This window comes from Pteropus vampyrus, unplaced genomic scaffold (genome assembly GCF_000151845.1).
Source record: "Pteropus vampyrus isolate Shadow unplaced genomic scaffold, Pvam_2.0 Scaffold102, whole genome shotgun sequence".
In the NCBI taxonomy this organism is placed as follows: Eukaryota; Metazoa; Chordata; class Mammalia; order Chiroptera; family Pteropodidae; genus Pteropus; species Pteropus vampyrus.
The window spans coordinates 2,166,914-2,187,983 of NW_011888883.1; the positions used below are offsets into that span (position 1 = coordinate 2,166,914).

Genomic DNA, 21,070 nt, shown 5'->3' on the forward strand with positions numbered 1-21,070 from the left:
TCCTGGATGTAGTTATTTTTCCAAAGAACCTTGTTTTGTTTTGTTTTAGTTTATTTTTAACTGGAAAATGACCTTTAGAAACCAAGGTCTGGGCACAAAGTTTGCTCGTTACTATAGGGCTGTCACTTCTCCCAGGCCCATTGGTGGACAGAACTAGAAGAATGTATGTGTGTGGCATATGTATGATGTTTATGTATGAGTGTGTGTGTGTGTGTATGTTTGTATCTACATCATACATACACATGTATACATATACATCTATATTTATTACTGTGTCTGTTTATATACATTTAAAACCATGACTTCACACAGATATTTCCAATTCTAATTTATCACCATAGGATCCATTCTGGTTTCCTATTTGTAATTCTGTTCTCCCACAGTGAGAATCCTGGTTTCCATTATCCTCATGACATATATTTACATGGTCAATTCCCTATGTAACTAATTCAGTGGCATCCTTCGCTACTTCTTTTCCTCCTACTCATTGTTGACACTCCTTACTTGCTCAAGCTGTTATGGACTGAATGTTTGTGTCCTCTCGAAATCTGTATCTCGAAACCTTAAGCCCCACTGTGATGATATGAGGAGATGGAGCATTTAGTAGATACTTAAGTTTAGATGAGGTCATGAGGGTAGAGCCACCGTGATGAGATTAATGCCCTTCTAAGAACAGACACCAAAGCTTCCTCCCTCTGTGAGAATACAGTGAGAGGGTGGCCATCTGAAAGCCAGGAAGGGAGCCCTCAATAAGGGCCGAATCTGCTGGCACCTTGGTCTTGGACTTTCTAGCCTCCAGAACTGTGAGAAATAAATGTCTGTTGTTTAAGCCACCTGGTCTGTGGTATTTTGTTATAGCAGCCTGAGCTGACTAAGACAGGCTCTGAAACCCCCCAACTCCATTTCAGATTCCCTCCTCACCCCTCTTGGGATCTGACATCCCTGCTGGGTGGCCCTCCTTAGCTCATAGGCTATATGGCAGATGCCCTCCTCACCCTGTTGGGTTTTTCACATAAACCCCAGGCCACCGTGGTTCTCCCACCATTGCATAGATGCCTACCTTGCTCAGCCTTATGTGATAGGCTGAGTTTTTCAGGAATAAGAAAGGGAAGAAGAGTGATAAGCCAGAGATGGGTTGGGAGAGGGGCCTTAGGATCCCAGTAGTATCCTTTAGGACACTTCCAAAGTGCCAACCGTGTAGTCCAATTTGAAAATCACTGAAGTAGTAAAATGGGAAAATTGTGTATCTTAGAGCAGTGGTTGACAAACTATGGCCCACGGGCCAAATCTAACCTGCTGTTTTGGTACACCCTATGAGCAAAGAATGGATTTTACATTTTTAAAAAGGATTGTTGGAAAAGAAAACTACAAAGTAGAATATGCAACAGACATCATATATGGCTTGCGATTTTTTACATATAAAAAATTTTCTTTGTATAAAAATTTTCTGATTTCTGCTTTAGAGGATTATTGCTTCTTAACCATAATTTCTTAAAACTGGACTTTTGACTCAAGAGTTTGCGGCTGTCTTCCTGGAGAATTTCAGGTTCTTTGATATTCTGTGTTGCCGATTAAATTCAGAACCATATATTTTGAAGAGAAATTAGCCAGAAAGTAGTCTTAAGATTTTCGAAGACAAATGAAGAGAACTAACCAAGATTCACACCTGAACACATGCTATGACTTTCGGGCTTAGATGACCTTTATGTAGATGGCCCGCATTCTGCACGTAGGTGACATGAGGTAGTTGGCCTGCCCCTGTTGTCTGCACTTAAAAGGGAGTCAGGGTGCTTTGCCACTGTAGTTACAATGCTAAGCATATTTCAGCTTCAGATGAGAATCATTTCTATATGTGTTTATCCCCCTCTGTACTTTTGATACCTAGCAAGTGGACAGGGCCTGTGGTTTCTTCTTTATTGCCTATACTAAGTTATTTGGGATTGTAGTGAACCGGATTAGTAAGTCCTATTTGCTTGGTATTCATACTTCTTAAACTGTTTTCTTAGTTACTTTTTTTATTATTAAAATTGACAAGAAAGTTTTTTTCTTTTGTACTTTTCCACATAATCTCAGTCTCTTTATCAAAATCCTGTATATCAAATAACAGTACTTCAATTCACTGTAAGAAAATAAAACATCATTGTAATGCTAGTCTCAGAAGCAAGAATATTTTACTCACACTCCCATTCATTATTCAAATAACACTTAGTGCTTGACCTGAGATAGTCTCTATACTCTCCCATGTGCCTCCATAGTACCCTGTATTTATCGTGAATAAGTACAGTCTAGTTTTCATTGATCCCTTGAGCATTTCTCTTTACTTGGCAATCCCCTGTTGGGGATTGATCCCTCAGTTATTCCTGTTTACTTGCTTGTCCCCTACTGAGAGGGAGGTGGGTACAGGAACTATCTTGTTAATTATTGTACTCCTAGTGCCTGCCACATTATAGAACTTACAAAAGATGTGCTGAATGAATGAATGAGTGAGTGAAAGGATGTGCAAACCATGCTAGGGTCAAGGGATGCAAAGATGAATAAGCCACTGTCTAATGCTGTCTTGGTGAATTCTCTTGCAAAAAAATATTTCAGAGAACAAGTACATGATATTTGACAGGCCAGCATTAGATTGTGCTGGTTTGAAGAAGCTGAAATTGGGAAGACTAGTGGGAGGAAATGGGGCGCATGAGGAAATGGAATGGCAGGCTGTACAAGCAGAATGGCTCTGGGAGCAGCCTCAGGAAGGTCCAGGCTGAAGTAGATGGAGGAAGCACTAGGATAGAAGAGTCAGGACTCAGAAACATTAGCAATGGGGGAAAAGTGCACATTTTAAAATGTATCATTACCATAAAAAAAGAAGCAAGAATAAAATATATGTCCCAGACCTTTCATGTTACAGTAGTAGTATAATGAACTCTGTCTGACCTGATCTAAATCTAGTTTCCCTTACTGCTGGTTCACTGTTATTTTTCTGGGATTAGTTGAAGAGAAATGGAGAGATCTTTGTCCACTTTTGTTTCTTTATCATGTGGGTTTCATCAGTGAGAAGTTTTGTGTGTGTGCTTTATTTTTAATTACCAGAGAGCCAAAAGAAGCAGGTTTGCCCATGGATATTTCTGTAACGCCATCATCGCTCCAGGTGAAAACCTCTGAAGGCTGCACAGAGATCTGGCTTCCAGCAGAGGTCAGGCTTATACCTTCTTCTTGCCGTGGGCTACAGTATCTGCCTGGAGATGGGCTGCACCTGCGGCTGCAGGCACAGGCAGGAGTCAACACCAGTAAGTACTACCAGCATTCCTGTTCCTGCACTTAATTTTTTGTTATAAATCAAAGGGGCCTTTTCCTTTGAATAGTTAAACTTTTCCCAGGTGAAAATAACTCCTCATCAGTGGCATGGAAAGAACTGGGGGTCAAGAAGATCTAGGTTCTTGGCCAGCTCTGCCAGTTATCAGCTGTGTGTAGTTGAATATGTTACATAACTTTTCTGAGGCTTTGTTTCTTTTGGGTATTTTTTTTTTTTGTATTTTTTTTCCATAATAAACTTTATTTTTTTAGAGCAGTTTTAGGATCGCAGCAGAATTAAGGGGAAGGTACAGAGATTCCCCATATGCCTCCCGCTTTGTTTCTTTAATTATAAAATTACCTTGCTCACAGAGCTGATGTGAGGTTAAATCAGATGGCAATTATGCAAGACCTGGTTGGTTTTAAAGCATTACAGAGAAACTCATTAATTCAATAAATGTTTCTTTATACTATATGCTAGGGATTGACCTAGGTTCTTGGGATGCAGAAGTGAACAAGCTATGATGGTCTGTGCCCTCATGGAACTTACATTCTAATGAGTAGGAATAGATAATGACCAAATTAAGATTACTTGGATACAAAGAAAAGTGCTATGGGCAAAGTAAAGCAGAATAATGGGATAGAGAATGACTGGGTTGGGTGGAAGGTGGTCAGGAAAGGCCATTCTGAGGAGATGATATTTGACCAGAGAACCAAGTGATAGAAATGATCCTGCCCATGTAGAGACACTACGTAGAGAGAACAGTACAGGTAAACATTCTGAAATTGAGTTTGATGCATAATTTGATTTTGATTGATGTGCCTGTCATATTTCCAATATTTTATTACTGGCACATTGATTCAGTAACAGTAGAAATGTTTCTCAGAATAATTTTTTGAAAAATTATTGGTTTATCGTATCTCCTACCATGTAAGTAATATACTTTGGAGTATTAAAAATGATGTAAAAGGGGAAACAGAGGCTGTAACAGACCAATGAGATGTTCATGATCAAATAAGGATTTTAGTTCTTCCAGCTATGAGACTTCACTGCTGCCCCATTTATACTAAGGCTTTCATCTGAGTTACATGGAGCCTAGAGGTGGGGTCACCAGGATTGTTCTGAAGAGCCATTTAAGAGATATGGAACATATTTCAGTTCCCTTGAGTCTCTATGCTGACTTTTGAAAAGAAAGAGAAGATAGACGGAGCTTCTCTCCTTTTTTTGCTGGAGGGTTAATTTTTTCTCAACTACTAGATTAATGAATAAGTAGTCTGAGTTGGGTGGAGTTGGTTTCAGGGACAGGGATAAGAAAAAGTATGTAGTTTAAATGGCAGAAGATAAATACTAAGAATAACTGTTGGAGTATTCATGGAAAGAAGAATGGGTCACCAAGATGAGAAATGAACTAACGAACTCTCTGAGTGTACCTAAGAGTGGGCAGAGGAAGCATTGTTTTAGGGAAGAAGCTGTGGGAGCCTGGATCTTGTGAAGTCATCACCACTTCTTTAGCCATGATGAACAGCAGTAACCACGGCTGGAATGTGTTGTCTATCTGGAATCTGGGCAAGGCAGGCATAGAAGCCACAGTGGGGTGTTTTCAGATCTGCTGCTAGTTTTCTGGGATGTGATTTTTGGTCTCATACTAAGGAGGTATAGAAACCTTCCAGAGACAGAATTGGTTTGTTGCTTACCCATATTCTGTAAAAGTTAATATACAAATAGCAAAACTTGAACTATTTAAAAATTTTATAATCAGCAAACATTATTTTTTGATTTTTAACTGGAGGACAAAATAAATTGACTGCTGTGTATTGGTTTGCATATTGTTTGCATTCATTAGTCTCCTGTTTCTTTATATTTTTAAAACATTTTATTCAAATACCTGAAAACGAAAGCTTTCAAAGCTGTTCTGCAGTGCGTGAAAGAGTATGCAAAGTAGATTCCTCAGTACTTAATTGCTTTAGTGCTTTCCACATAATAGGTGGTGAATAAATATTTGCTGAATGAATAAATGTCAGATAGGTGCATACTGATGTAAACTTGAATCAAAATATATTGTAGGAAGTGAGTTTTGAAATTTTTAGCATTCATTTGTGATCGGGGTTTTTAAAAAGTTTATGTTTCAGCTAGAAGAACGTTCTTCTAAAGACCTTAGTAAACATATGTTATACTCTTTAGAACGTAATGTAGATCAGATTATGACCTTTCACATGGCACTGGCTACAGTAAAATCTGATACAGCACAGGCATTAGGTTCATCCCCAGGTGGCAGTGCTCTCCCAAGATGCCACTAGGGCAGAAAGTTCTGTCTTGAACCTGAGCCGGTAGATCATGCTGGGTGACCAGCAGAGGGGAGTATTTCACTGAAAATTTTATTGGTTCCGAAAAGAATATTTTGGATGTTTTACCCAGGCCTATTTAATTTTACAATACTTACAAAGTAGCATAAACCAAATTCAAATTGTTTGATTCTAATAGATAAGACCTCGTTTCTTTAGATTTTTTAATAGACATATTTCTGGTGGAGTTTTTTTGGGGGGAGATGGGGTGATGAAAAAATTTGTCTTTCTTATGAATAAAGTAATGGAAATTAAGAGAACATACTGCCTCATGCTGCACTTCACATAATGTAGAAAATATATGTTTTTCCATAGCTTTAATCAGAAATTGTGTTTTGCACTCAGAAGATTGAATTCTTCTTAGGAGCCATTCCATTCCCAGGAACTGGTTTAATAAAGACCAGTTTCAAGATTCATTTTGTTTGTTCATACTGGTAATATGTCAGAGTGGACATAAATCTTGTTTAAATCAAATTAAACTTAAATTTAAGAGCTTTATTTACCAGCAGTGACGCAGATGAAAAAGTCCACCTAACACATAGCAGAGAAAAGCTGAAGATAGTGCAGCTCTGTGTAGTTAGCTTGATGTGAAAGAAATAGACCCTTTTCTCTCATCCTTAATGTTGGTATTTATGGAATGAGAGAAGTAACACAACAGCATGTTACATGGATAATCTGCGGCCATACCTAGCTCTGAAACACTTAGCAAAATCTGTTGGTTTGAAAACACTTCACAATATTTGCTTCTGGTTGAGTCATCAGATAACACTAATTAAATGTATCCTTTTGGGTAGACCATAAACAGTGTTTATCGATGGTAATTTATTATGGCTATTAAACTTTTATAAATATATTAACATATTTGTCCCAAACCTAAGATTTGCTATTTTATTGATTTCCTTTAGAACTGATTTCAGTGTTTAATCAAAACTCACAAGCCCAAGACTGTTGCACATTTTATTGCCAATCCTGCGGTGAAGTCATAATAAGGGACAGGTAAGGAATGTATTTGACACTGATTAATTCTGTACCTGGCAATGGTTTTCTCTTTTTTCTATTAGAATTTTTGAAGTAATTGCCAAGGGAGCAGTATATGGTCTTAAAATGAGAGCCAGCTTAATGTCACTTTGAGCAAAATCAACCATAAAGCTCTCCAGTAATCACAGAGCAGTTAGGTCTTCTCAAGGTGACAGAGGGGAACAATTAGATGCTGGCTTTGAGGGCGGAAGGCTTATCTTGGTGGAAGAGCCTGGGTTGATCACTGTGGCACTTCCTGAAAAGAGACATGGGACCAATTGCATGTTTTATCCATCATGTTGGTAACTGAGGTTTTCTACATTAAGTGAATTTTCTAAATAAGAGAAGCTTTTGCAGCAGTTCAGACTTTTTATTTGAACTATTTCTATTAGTGCCTTTCTAAAATCCATTTCCTATTTCTCTGCTTATTAAAACAGCCTATAGAGCACAAATTAACCTTTTCTTGATGATAAGGTTAATCTTACAACCTGTTCTTGCAATGTGCTATGATTACCCTATTGAGACAGAAATGGCTCTTTGCTGCATTCTTTTTGTTCCCAAGTTGTCCTTTTTAATTATTTTTCTATCTGCTCCCTTTCTCCTGTCAGCTTCCTTGTTTCGTGGGTATAAATCCTTCCCCCTGAATTTTTAGCTTCTGATCACTCATAGGCTGGAAAGGCAGATGAAAACCTTATTATTTGTGAATGATATTTAAAGAAGGAATTTAGAGCTCTTTGTTAGATGAATTTTCTCTGAGACAAGTGCCTGAGATTTAAATGTGAATGGGTCCTTTTCCATCAGAAACCTGCTCCTCTTCCAAGGCCCCTTGTCTCAGTGCATGCCAAACCTCTACCTGCGTCCTCAAGGTAGAATCCTGGTGGTATCGCTTTCCGTTACTCCCTGTCCCTCGTATGTAGTCAGTCACCAGGTACTTTTGCTGTTTCCTTCCCCGCATTGCTCACGTAAGTCCACTTTCTTCCACCCCAATGCCACTACCTCAGTCAGGCCTACTGTCTTCTCACCTAGTAGCACTTGTTGCCAGCTCCTTATCTGCTTCCCTTTCCTCTAGGTTCGCCCTCATCTGACCATTTCTACACTACTGACGGTTAGATGCAGCTCGCTCCCCTGTTCAAACCTTTCCATGGCCTCCCATATTTTTCAAGATAAATTCCAGACCTTAGCATGCCATGCTAGGTCCTTTACGAGTTTGCCTCTGTTTTCCTCTCCACCCTCATGTTTTAGCCCTCCTTCCCCAACCCTCTTCCTTCCCCCACAAAACAACACACTGTTATTTACACACATTCTGTGCACAGCTCTAATGATCAGCCTGTGGTCCCCAAGTCTCTCCATGCTTTTCGCCACCCTAGGATTTAATGAAAGCTACCCTCTCCCTTGGAATGCACCCAATAACCTTCTTTCTCTCTGGTTAGCTACTAAATTCACCTGATAGGACATCTCCTGTTGGGCACCTTCCCTGAACACTGGGTTGGTTTATGTGTTCCTCTAAGGTTTACTTGTCTTTCTTTCCAATTAAGCTATAGGCTCTGGGGGTGAGGATAGTCTTTTTAACTCCTGTATTCCTCATCCCCATGTATTTAGAGTACAATATAGTATAGTAGCTAGTAGTACAGACTCAGAAGCCAGACTGTCTGGGTTTGCATCCACCATTTACTAGCTGTGATCCTGGGCAAGTTACTAAACTACTCCATGACTCAATTTCCTTGTTACAAATATATAGATAACAATAGGTTGTCAAGCAAATTAAGGTTGTTTGGAGGATTAAATGAGTTAATTGTTTATAACAATGTCTACACATGGTAGGCATTCAGTATGTGGTAGCTACTGCTGTTGTTATTCTTATCATCATCATCCCCAGCATCAGGCACAGTGCCTGATGGACAGTGCACTGTCAATAAATTCTTGGTAGGTTAAATTGAATCAATGTTAGGGTGTTTATTTTGGCCTTCTGCCAGCCTCCCGCTTGCTTTATGATTCCTGGCAGTGTCCGAGGAAGGTGAGATCGCAGAAAGTTAGCCTAATGGAAGTGAGAGACTGTGAACAGAGCATCCTCTGAATGATTACCTTGGGTAAGAAATGAGGTGACTCTCACTCTGCAGAGGAGAGGAGAATGCCCTTGCCCAAATTACCTGAGGGCTGACGTTGCTGCCAAGTACGCACTCTGTGACAGGCCCATTTTAGCCTGAAAGCTCCACAGCATCCCGGTTTACACTGTAGTTTAACCAAGAACATTTTCCTTCTGTCAGTCTATTTTAGCTTTGGTTTAATTTTCACATGAAGTTTCTAAAACATGCCCATACAATGATGAAGTGACCTAGAACTTTTAGTAGGAGCAAGTTCAAGTCAGTGTAACAGTGTTTTCTGGTACTGCTTATAGTAAAGGATATGCTTGTTCCTTATTGGCTGATATTTGTGTTTCATTGGAAAAGGATATAGATATGAAAAATCATTACCTATAGTCCCCGTTTTTCCTATTCAGGAACTGTATCTTCTGTTTTCTGTCAATTCTTTTTATGATTATGGGATTGAAAAGAATAAGGGCTTAGAAGCTAACATTGAAAGACAGTATTTATTCTCTCTAATCCTGACCTAAGAAGCCATGTAGCATAGAGGCTAGAGTGGGAGAATGGGACCTGGGTTTGAACTTTAACCTTACTAATTAGCAGCTGGGGAACCTTGTCCATATCTCCTCTGCTTCTTTTTTTTTAATTAAATTTATTGGGATGACATTGGTTAACAGCATTATGTAAGTGTCGAGTGTGATTCTGTAACGCATCATCTGTATATTGCATTGTGTGCTTACCACCCAAAGTCTCATCTCCCTCCATCAACATGTATTTGACCTCCTTTATCGTCTTCACCCTTTCCCCTAACTCCCTTCTCCTCTGGTAACCATCATACTGTTGTCTATGTTTGTTTGTTTCTTGCTTTCTGTTTTATATCCCACATATGAGTGAAATCATATGATTCTTATCCTTTTCCATCTGGCTTACTCTACTTAGCACGATACTATCAAGATCAATCCATGTTGTCGCAAATGATGGTATTTCATCCTTTTTTACAGCTGAGTAGTATTTTATTGTACATATGTAACACATCTTTGTTATCCAATCATCCATCAAGGGACACTTAGGTTGTATCCGTGACGTGGCTACCTGAATAAGGCTGTAGTGAACATAGGGGTACTTACATCTTTAGGAATACGTTTTCAGATTTTTCAAGTAAATACCCAGAAGTCAGCTTCTTCTTAAGTAAATGTAATGAGGCCTATTTTCCAAACTCATGAAGGAAGTTAAAGACTGTAACACATATAATATTAATGTTCAAAAAGCTCTTTTAAATTTGTTTTACAGACTCCTTCCACCCTTTTTTCCATAATTGGCCTTATTAACAAACTAGCAAATTACCTTGTTTAATGTTTTAAATCTTTTAGATTCAGGACTCTATTTTTCAGGTGTGCCAGGAAAATGACCCACATTTCTCACTTTTTCTTTCTAAGAAGATAAACAGTAGACTTGACTTAGCCCTTGCCTCATTTAAGCAAGGTTACCTGAAAGCCTTTTCCTATCACACGTATGTGTCTGGTATGTGCATGCCTTTTGAGCAACACAGAGAAATCCTTAGTAGGTGATTTGAGACTTACCTTACATTTCACTCTAGGCAGCATGCCCCACTCCTTGTTTTATGGAAAAACATGCTTCCTCCAGTATCTACATAAGAATTTCATGTTGACTATTTATATTAAGCCCAGTGGTCTTATTTCTCCCTTAGTTACCTGTTTTATGAGGTGGTAAGGACATCTTCTGTTCTTGTTAAGTAGGAAATTAAACTAAAGGTATTTTAAAGGAAGCTTTATGTGCTATAATCAAAATCAACTAATTGCAGGCATCTTAACCAGGAAGGCACCTTGGAATATGCTGATTTATCTGTCCTGGGAGCTCCTCTAATAGCAATGGAGCAGACGTGAGATCTTTTTACTGGCTAGCCTTGTCATCTGAGAGCAAGTCACTTTAATTCTCTGGGCCTCAGTTTTCTCATCTGTAAAGTGAGGAGATTGGATTAAATAAACCTATAAGAGTCCTGCCAGCATGAAAATTCTGTGATTGGTGAACCTCATAAAGTTGTACCTGCATTCTATGATTTGTGTTATGTGGATACTGCCAGACTATTGCTTGTTCCTTTTTTTTTTTTTAATCACTCAAGAAGATTCTTGTCAAGCAAATTATAGAAGTAAGGTACAGAGGACTGTTTAACCTTTTAAATTTAATTAAGCCTTTTAATACTTAGTACCAAGGCACATGAAATCTGCTTATTACAACAGTCTTTTTTCTGAATTTAGGATCACATTTTTTTAGCCATTTCTTTTGTTGGTTATTGAAAACAAATACTGCTTTATTTCTTTACAATAAAATTTTCCCATCTGCATTTTTGCCAGTTTGGCAGTTTTTCTATAAATATTGTGTGAACATATACAATTTTTGATTACACTCTCATTGAGACTAACAGATCTTAATATTAAGCAATAATAATAACAAAATTTACTTCTTTGTGAACAGTGTCAGAAACAGCTAAATGGTCATTGTATTTGGAATTTGTTATGTCTTCTAGAAATAAATTCATGTCAGACTTGAATTAACATCAGTTGGGTAGACTTTCAAACATAAGCTTTTTGATTTTCAGTCTATATGAGAGGTCTCTTGAGGTCTCTGGACTGGCCCTCCCTATTCCACCTTCACCAGCAGCGAGCTAGGTGTCAGCCCAGCAGCTCATGAGGACATTGAAACTCTAGAAGGATATAAACAGAATAGACTTTATGGAAACAATAAGAGATGTCAGAATATCCAACCAATTGATTAGTCCACTTGACAGACCAGTTATAATTGTAGTCTGAAAATAACTCCCATGAATACAGTCACTTTTCTATGAAAGAGAACAAAGAGGTATATAAAAAAAAAAGTACAGGCACAAACTGGATATGGTAACATTGTGCAAACTTTTGGAATAAAACAAATGTACTTTAATGGATCCAATCATACTATGTACATAATGGTAATAAAATGCAAAGCTAGGTTTACAGCATTTGTAGCCTACCAGTTGGATAATGCCAACTGAATTTATCTAAATTCCAGCAACCATATTTTGAGCTTTAGATATTTGATGTTCTTAAAATTCTTAAAGCCCACTTGGTTATAATTCAATCTGTAAAAGCTTTATGTTATTACCATTGTTATTTTCACTGATTAATGGTTAATTTTAAAGTTAGGGGCATTTCATTTTCTTGTCTATATGTTTAAGTTTTCAATAAACATCATCAGTCAATAGTATTGGTTAAAATTGTCTATTTTAAGTTACTTTTCTCAAAAACTTCTGCTTAAGATGCATTAAAATTAACTAGAAAATTTTAATTTATTGTAAACATGGGTTGCTGTTCATCACAGAATCTTAAGCTGAGGGAAAATTCAGGAGGCCATTTCACTCTTTTTCTGAGCTTCTGCTGGTTTTTACCTAAAAACTACCTTGAAAAAAATTGTACCTATTTTGAAAGTTCTCTTGGGAAGTAGATCATATCAAAGTTTCAGTTTTCGATAGATATACTTCCAGTGGTGCTGTGATTAATATACATCTTTTATTTTAAAAAGTTTTATGTTTTTTCAAAACATCAGAAAAATTTCTGCTGTACAAACACTTTTGCCTTTGCAATGGTTTGTGAATTAGGCACTTTCTTGCTCCTAGTGTACTATTTAGGTATTTATGGGATATATTATAGCTTTTATTCATTGTGAAGTAGGATCAAGTTAAGTTTGAAATATCACATTTTATGCTAATGTGCAGCAGGTCTTCCAAACCTCTGTATATCTTGGTGTAGTTTCATTTTTATAATCATGCATGAGATTTTGATATTGCTGTCTTTTGCACAGTATTGAGAATCTACTTATTAGGACTGCGTGCAAAATGTCAAGAGACAGAGAATCTTAATGACGAAGAAGATCTAGGAGCCCGTTTAGGCCAAACTTCCACTCTAAATAGGCACTTTTGTTTGCCTTCTTTCTCTTCTTTGTAAAAATTCAAATCTGACCTATCAACTTCTCTGCTTAAAATTCTCTAATGCTTCCCACTTATCTGTAGAGCCAAGTCCATGCCTCTTAGGTTGGCATGTAACACCCTACACATTGTGCCACTGTCCCATTTTCCCAGTCTCCTTTACTCATGCTCTGCATTGCCAGGGGAAAGAATCTTTTCCAAGGGAAAGAGTTTAGCTTTGAAGCCAGGAAGACCTGGATTTAGATCCTGCCTTCATTTACCACTTCTGGCTGTGTGAACTTGTACAGATTATTTAACATTTCTGAGCCTACATTTCTTCCTCTGTTAAAGGGGAATGGAAATTCTTATCTCCCAAAGTTTTAGTGAGCATTAAATGGAAAAGGTGTGTGGTGCCCACCAGAGGTCTTAAGTTTGACTAAACATGCAGACTCACAACACTACCACAGGCCACATTTCTTGCCAGCAAGTCAACATCAGGCATTCCTCTCAACAGGGGTCTTGCAGCAGTTCAAACAAGCTCATATAACTGTTTGGGGACTCTTGTCTTTCCATACGACATGGTTCCAGGTGTAAAATGCAAGATCCACATCAGGCAGGTGCAGGAGATACCCTGAGAAGAAGCCTCAGGCCCTAAGCAGCAAGTATCTCTTGAAACAATTCTTTGGCAGTCTCCACGAAGGACTGCATTCGGGGAAGTCCAAAGCATGGCATCCTCATGAGATATTTACAGCTCATTTATACTTCTACCCAGTCCAGATACCATTTACCAATCAGGGAACCTTTTACCATAAGCAGCATCGCCTAGCAATATAATTGATGCCTACCATCTACTTGGTTCCCAAGGTAACAGAACTAGGTGGTTAAACCAAAGGTCAAGTTCTCAGGCAGCAAGAGAAAAGGTTTGTTAACCTTTTCATCCCAGTATGCAGCAGACCCAGCCAGGGGCCTTGCATGTTTCACTAAAGAAGATTCTTGTCAAGCAAATTATAGAAGTAAGGTACAGAGGACTGTTTAACCTTTTAAATTTAATTAAGCCTTTTAATACTTAGTACCAAGGCACATGAAATCTGCTTATTACAACAGTCTTTTTTCTGAATTTAGGATCACATTTTTTTAGCCATTTCTTTTGGTTATTGAAAACAAATACTGCTTTATTTCTTTACAATAAAATTTTCCCATCTGCATTTTTGCCAGTTTGGCAGTTTTTCTATAAATATTGTGTGAACATATACAATTTTTGATTACACTCTCATTGAGACTAACAGATCTTAATATTAAGCAATAATAATAACAAAATTTACTTCTTTGTGAACAGTGTCAGAAACAGCTAAATGGTCATTGTATTTGGAATTTGTTATGTCTTCTAGAAATAAATTCATGTCAGACTTGAATTAACATCAGTTGGGTAGACTTTCAAACATAAGCTTTTTGATTTTCAGTCTATATGAGAGGTCTCTTGAGGTCTCTGGACTGGCCCTCCCTATTCCACCTTCACCAGCAGCGAGCTAGGTGTCAGCCCAGCAGCTCATGAGGACATTGAAACTCTAGAAGGATATAAACAGAATAGACTTTATGGAAACAATAAGAGATGTCAGAATATCCAACCAATTGATTAGTCCACTTGACAGACCAGTTATAATTGTAGTCTGAAAATAACTCCCATGAATACAGTCACTTTTCTATGAAAGAGAACAAAGAGGTATATAAAAAAAAAAGTACAGGCACAAACTGGATATGGTAACATTGTGCAAACTTTTGGAATAAAACAAATGTACTTTAATGGATCCAATCATACTATGTACATAATGGTAATAAAATGCAAAGCTAGGTTTACAGCATTTGTAGCCTACCAGTTGGATAATGCCAACTGAATTTATCTAAATTCCAGCAACCATATTTTGAGCTTTAGATATTTGATGTTCTTAAAATTCTTAAAGCCCACTTGGTTATAATTCAATCTGTAAAAGCTTTATGTTATTACCATTGTTATTTTCACTGATTAATGGTTAATTTTAAAGTTAGGGGCATTTCATTTTCTTGTCTATATGTTTAAGTTTTCAATAAACATCATCAGTCAATAGTATTGGTTAAAATTGTCTATTTTAAGTTACTTTTCTCAAAAACTTCTGCTTAAGATGCATTAAAATTAACTAGAAAATTTTAATTTATTGTAAACATGGGTTGCTGTTCATCACAGAATCTTAAGCTGAGGGAAAATTCAGGAGGCCATTTCACTCTTTTTCTGAGCTTCTGCTGGTTTTTACCTAAAAACTACCTTGAAAAAAATTGTACCTATTTTGAAAGTTCTCTTGGGAAGTAGATCATATCAAAGTTTCAGTTTTCGATAGATATACTTCCAGTGGTGCTGTGATTAATATACATCTTTTATTTTAAAAAGTTTTATGTTTTTTCAAAACATCAGAAAAATTTCTGCTGTACAAACACTTTTGCCTTTGCAATGGTTTGTGAATTAGGCACTTTCTTGCTCCTAGTGTACTATTTAGGTATTTATGGGATATATTATAGCTTTTATTCATTGTGAAGTAGGATCAAGTTAAGTTTGAAATATCACATTTTATGCTAATGTGCAGCAGGTCTTCCAAACCTCTGTATATCTTGGTGTAGTTTCATTTTTATAATCATGCATGAGATTTTGATATTGCTGTCTTTTGCACAGTATTGAGAATCTACTTATTAGGACTGCGTGCAAAATGTCAAGAGACAGAGAATCTTAATGACGAAGAAGATCTAGGAGCCCGTTTAGGCCAAACTTCCACTCTAAATAGGCACTTTTGTTTGCCTTCTTTCTCTTCTTTGTAAAAATTCAAATCTGACCTATCAACTTCTCTGCTTAAAATTCTATAATGCTTCCCACTTATCTGTAGAGCCAAGTCCATGCCCCTTAGGTTGGCATGTAACACCCTACACATTGTGCCACTGTCCCATTTTCCCAGTCTCCTTTACTCATGCTCTGCATTGCCAGGGGAAAGAATCTTTTCCAAGGGAAAGAGTTTAGCTTTGAAGCCAGGAAGACCTGGATTTAGATCCTGCCTTCATTTATCACTTCTGGCTGTGTGAACTTGTACAGATTATTTAACATTTCTGAGCGTACATTTCTTCCTCTGTTAAAGGGGAATGGAAATTCTTATCTCACAAAGTTTTAGTGAGCATTAAATGGAAAAGGTGTGTGGTGCCCACCAGAGGTCTTAAGTTTGACTAAACATGCAGACTCACAACACTACCACAGGCCACATTTCTTGCCAGCAGGTCAACATCAGGCATTCCTCTCAACAGGGGTCTTGCAGCAGTTCAAATAAGCTCATATAACTGTTTGGGGACTCTTGTCTTTCCATACGACATGGTTCCAGGTGTAAAATGCAAGATCCACATCAGGCAGGTGCAGGAGATACCCTGAGAAGAAGCCTCAGGCCCTAAGCAGCAAGTATCTCTTGAAACAATTCTTTGGCAGTCTCCACGAAGGACTGCATTCGGGGAAGTCCAAAGCATGGCATCCTCATGAGATATTTACAGCTCATTTATACTTCTACCCAGTCCAGATACCATTTACCAATCAGGGAACCTTTTTACCATAAGCAGCATCGCCTAGCAATATAATTGATGCCTACCATCTACTTGGTTCCCAAGGTAACAGAACTAGGTGGTTAAACCAAAGGTCAAATTCTCAGGCAGCAAGAGAAAAGGTTTGTTAACCTTTTCATCCCAGTATGCAGCAGACCCAGCCAGGGGCCTTGCATGTTAAAGTTATGAAAATATGCTTGTTCATTCCTTTAACAAATATTTAAGGACTTACACTATGAATCAGGCACTGTGTCAGACACTAGGAATACAGCGTTAAGTTAAACAGATATGGTGCCATCTTCACATTGTTTCCTCCACCCTTAATGCCTTTAATTCCATCCATTGCCTAGAGAACTACTATTTATCCTTCAAAGGTCAGCTCAGATGTTATTTCTTCTCTGAAGTCCATGTATACTCTACTCTCCTAGCACTTTTACATTGCCCTGAATTCATGGATTGGTTTTGCAAATCCATGAATCCTCTAAAGTAATCTGCCGATTTTACATGCATGTGAGAATGTATATTTGAAGAAAGGAGCTATAAAGCTTTCATCAAATTTTCAAAAAGATCTGAGCTGTCTCCTCCCCATCCACCCCACAAGAATTTAGAACCACTACTGTGTTATGCGCATTTATTACATTATGGTTTTAGTATTTGTTTATACGTTTGTATCTTCTAGAACATGAGTACCTTGAGAAAAGAGACAGTATGTATTAATATTTGGTGTCAGCATAATGCCTGATTCATAGTAGACTTTTAGAAACTATGTTAAAAGATCACTTAATATTTTTAACAGGCTCAGAAGCTTGAATAATGCTAGTGGTGCAGCATCTCCTAATTTGAAAGGAAAATTTCTTCTATTAAACTAAAATCAGCCTTTCTTGTTCTTACTTCTGTCCTTTGGAGTTATAAATTAAATGTCTTCCATAATGTAATTGCCCTTTTACGAGACTCATAGTTGATTGGCGAATGAAAGAAAGGGTTGATATGGGAGAATCATTAAAAAATGATAAATTAACATCTTAAACATTTTATTTAAAACATGCAAATATACATTAATTTACCAGTAATTTATTATGGAATCAATATCTTTCTGTTGAATATGACTCCACTGTTGTATAGCTTTTTTCACTTAAGCCATCCAAAATTCATCATCCACAATTTCCAGTTCAGTTTCTTTAAAGTGGAATGAATAGTTAAACACTATTGCAACAGTATGATTGCAGAATTCTTCTAGATTTTGACTTTTTATTCTTCTCCCCACTGTTCTATAGTTATAGCTCCCACATCCCACCAGTGATTTTTTTTTTTTTTTAACAACTGGCTTTCATCTAGTCTGAAAGCTTTAGATTTCAGAGGAATAGCAACTCATATTTCCGTGGTTTGCCTACAACTTAATTGAATTATGTAACTAATGTCACATACACAAGTGTCATAAACAGGTCTGTGATCAAACACAGTTGACTCTTAGTAAGCACATGGTTCCAGTGATAAGAGCGGAAATATGCAAGTATTCAGGATGCTTTGAGCATTCACAATGCTCATGGACATTAGAAAGACCATGAGCAAATTTCTAGTCTCAGTTTTTCTCAGGATAAATTATTTTGAAATGTCCTCATTATCCTGCTCTCATCTCCTCTCCCCTTAGACTGATCTTCCTAGTTTAGAGTAGAATGGAAGTGAACCACGTTTGGCTTCCCACCTGGTAAAATCTCAATCGTCTATTGTTGTCTAGAAAAGAAAAAAGAAACCATAAAAAGAAAACTATTAGGAAATATAAGGGACTACTTAATTATAAGAATGTTCTAAGCATAAAAAAGAATGGCAGAGCGGAGCTTACTTTCTCTCCCCTTGAGTATGGCCTGGGCTTAATGACTCATTTCCAAGGAATAGAGTATACAAGGGGAGAGATAGTAGCTTTACTAGTAGGGAAACTCAGCAGGTATCATCTTAACCAAGTGATCAAAGTTAACATCACCAGTGATAAGTCATATCGATAAGGTGTAACCTCCAATATGATGTGATGAGAAGGGGACTCACCTCTGTGGTATTTTTTCCCCAAACCCATAAGCCCAGTCTAATCTTAAGGAAAATATCAGACAAACTCAAACTGAGGTATATTTTGCAAAACAACTGACCGGTATTCTTCAAAAATCTCAAGGTTCTAAAAAATAAGGGAAGACTGAGAAATTGCCACAGACTAGAGGACACTAGGGAAACATGATGACTAAATGCAGTATGTTATCATGAATTGGATCCTGGAACAGGACCTTAGTAGAAAAACTAGGGAAATCCGGATAAAGTCTGTAGTTTTGACAAATCTTCCACAGTTAAATGAGATGTAAACATTAGAGAAAGTTAAGTTAACTGTATATAAGAACTATCTGTACTGTTCTGTAACTTTCCTGTAAATCTAAAATTACTCCAAAGCAAAAAATTTATAAAAATAGTAGTGAGAGAAATCACAAAGAAAAGGGTTAGGTGATTCGAAGTTTAAGACATGTAAACCAAATTAAAAGACAATAACAATGAAAAAAGTATTTGCCACAAATGATAGACAAAGGACTACTATCTTTAATATAGAATAGGTTTTTATAAATTAATAACACAATAATACCTCATCAGAAAGTAGTCATCGATCACAATTCATGGAAGAAACACAGTGATCACTAAATATATGTCTGTTCAATCACACCATTAATTAAAGAATTGCCAATTAAAGCTGTATTGGAAACATTTTCATCTGCACATGAAAAAAATATATAGTATTAAATTTTGAAGAAGATAGGTGGAAGAATTATAGATTCTTATAGCCTTTTTGGAAAGCAGTTTGCCAATACAGGTATTGGGTTTAAAAATATGCATATCATTTGTGCTTGTAATCTCACACTCATAAGATTTTTTTCCCAAGGAAATAATCAGATATATACACAAGTTTTCTAATAAGAATGTTCATCACAGGGTTGTTGATAATGAGAAACTGAAAACCTAAATATCTAACAATGAGGGAATGATCTAAAAAGTTTCGGTATTCCTATATAGTAGAATGAAGTCATTAAGAATAATATAATTAAATAAAACAATGAAAGCAAGATATAGTTTGCATACATCCTCTGATCCCAGACTTGGTATGCATATGTACAACTGTGTTTCTCGAAAGGATGGCAAGGAAATATACCTTCATGTACAAAGTTGTTACTTGTCCTTGGGCAGTAAGGAAAGGATGGATGTTTGTTTTCTTTGTAGCTGTCTGCATTTTCAAAATTGTCTGTAGTGAGTATATATTACCTTTGTAATCTGGGGTGAAATAAACACAGCAAGCAATGTCATTAATGTGTTTCTTTAATCTTTCATGCTGATTTAATTAAGAAAATGCTACATTTCCATTTTGTTCTGTAAAAAATAGTTTTTCTTCTTTCTACTAGGAAGCTCCTCAGGGTGCTCCCATTGCCAAGTGACAACTGGGGAACTCTAGTGGGAGAATGGTGTTGTCACCCGGACCCTTTTGCGAATAAGCCACTTCATCCACAAGAGAATGACTGTTTTATTGGAGACTCTTTCTTCTTGGTGAATTTAAGAAGTGATTTGCGACAGCCAAGACCTGAACTAGCCCCAGTGGTGACGCACCGTCTTTCTTCTGAGAACCATTTTAAATTGGTAAAATATCTTCAGAATAAATGCTAATGCAGAGGTTGGCTTAGAAACTAGTTTTGCTGATCTTTTCTTAATTCAGGGCCTGTTACACAGACTGTTCTAAAAACCAAAATCCATTGTTTTCAATTGCCTCTATTCTCCAGCTCTGCTCTATTGACATAGTAAGAGCATATGGCCTTAAAGCAAAATAGCCCACAGGGGTGGAGGAAGAAGGGGAAGAGGACTTCTTCATGCATAGAACTGGGAATGTTACCATTTTACGAACCAAAACGCCCTACTTTCTTGTTTTCAATATTTCATAATTGTACATTTTATCTTCATAGTCTGATTTAAATTCAAATTGCAATTAGACCTAGGCATTTTCTTGTGTCTGCCCATAGTCTAGACTTCTGCTTATGTCATAAAAGCAGATGCCAACTAGGAAGAAGAGGAAATGGAGGAGCCCTAGCGTGGACATGAAGCTAGAGCTATAGGCTCTCTGTTGGTGGTAGACAATGTGAGGTCTGATGGCTCTTGCTGTAAAAGCTGCTTTAGGGAGAAGGCAGTTTCCTCTCCCTGCAGAGAACAAGTGGTTTACCTTATTTTAAAAGAAAATCAATGGCATTGACTTGGACCTGGTGAGAAGTCATTCTCCTGATGGCAAGTCAATACAGATGTGATTTAAAAAAGTAAAGAAAATTTTTGCCAGAGGATTTTCGTTTTAACATCTGATTATTGATAGGAACAGAAGTAATATGTGTTAAATTTCATTTAATTTTTATAATGAGAACTGAGACGCTTCAGGAAATATGCAGCAGCTGGGCAGCTCTTTGGTTGTAAGTTAGTTTATAGAACTATTTTCTATTTTGAGAGAGATTAAGGAAATTCATCAAATATGGAGGTTGTTATAATTATTTATGTGCCTCATCTCTCACCATACACACCAATCTCTTTACCTCATTCATTTTAAATTATAGTACTTTAGTCTTCTGTGATTTTAAAAATTAAGTGGTAAAGTAATATAAATCTGTTATAATTTAATATGGTTATATTAAAATTATATTTTAATCTAAATTTATATACTACATATTTCACTATATACGGTACACATAATATTATACTGCTTTAAGTGGTTTAACTTATGATTAAGTTATAAATT

General features: G+C 37.0%; 1 protein-coding gene across 2 annotated transcripts in view; it reads left to right on the top strand.

Annotated features, from left to right (window-relative positions):
- UBE3D (ubiquitin protein ligase E3D) overlaps positions 1–21,070 on the top strand; it is a 147,273-nt gene that overhangs the window by 6,543 nt on the left and 119,660 nt on the right. For both annotated transcript variants that reach the window (XM_011364893.2, XM_023533438.1), the window contains exons 2-4: positions 3,079–3,275; positions 6,528–6,618; positions 19,704–19,935. In XM_011364893.2, coding sequence (XP_011363195.2) covers positions 3,079–3,275; positions 6,528–6,618; positions 19,704–19,935 — 520 coding nt within the window. The remainder of the gene's footprint in view (positions 1–3,078; positions 3,276–6,527; positions 6,619–19,703; positions 19,936–21,070) is intronic.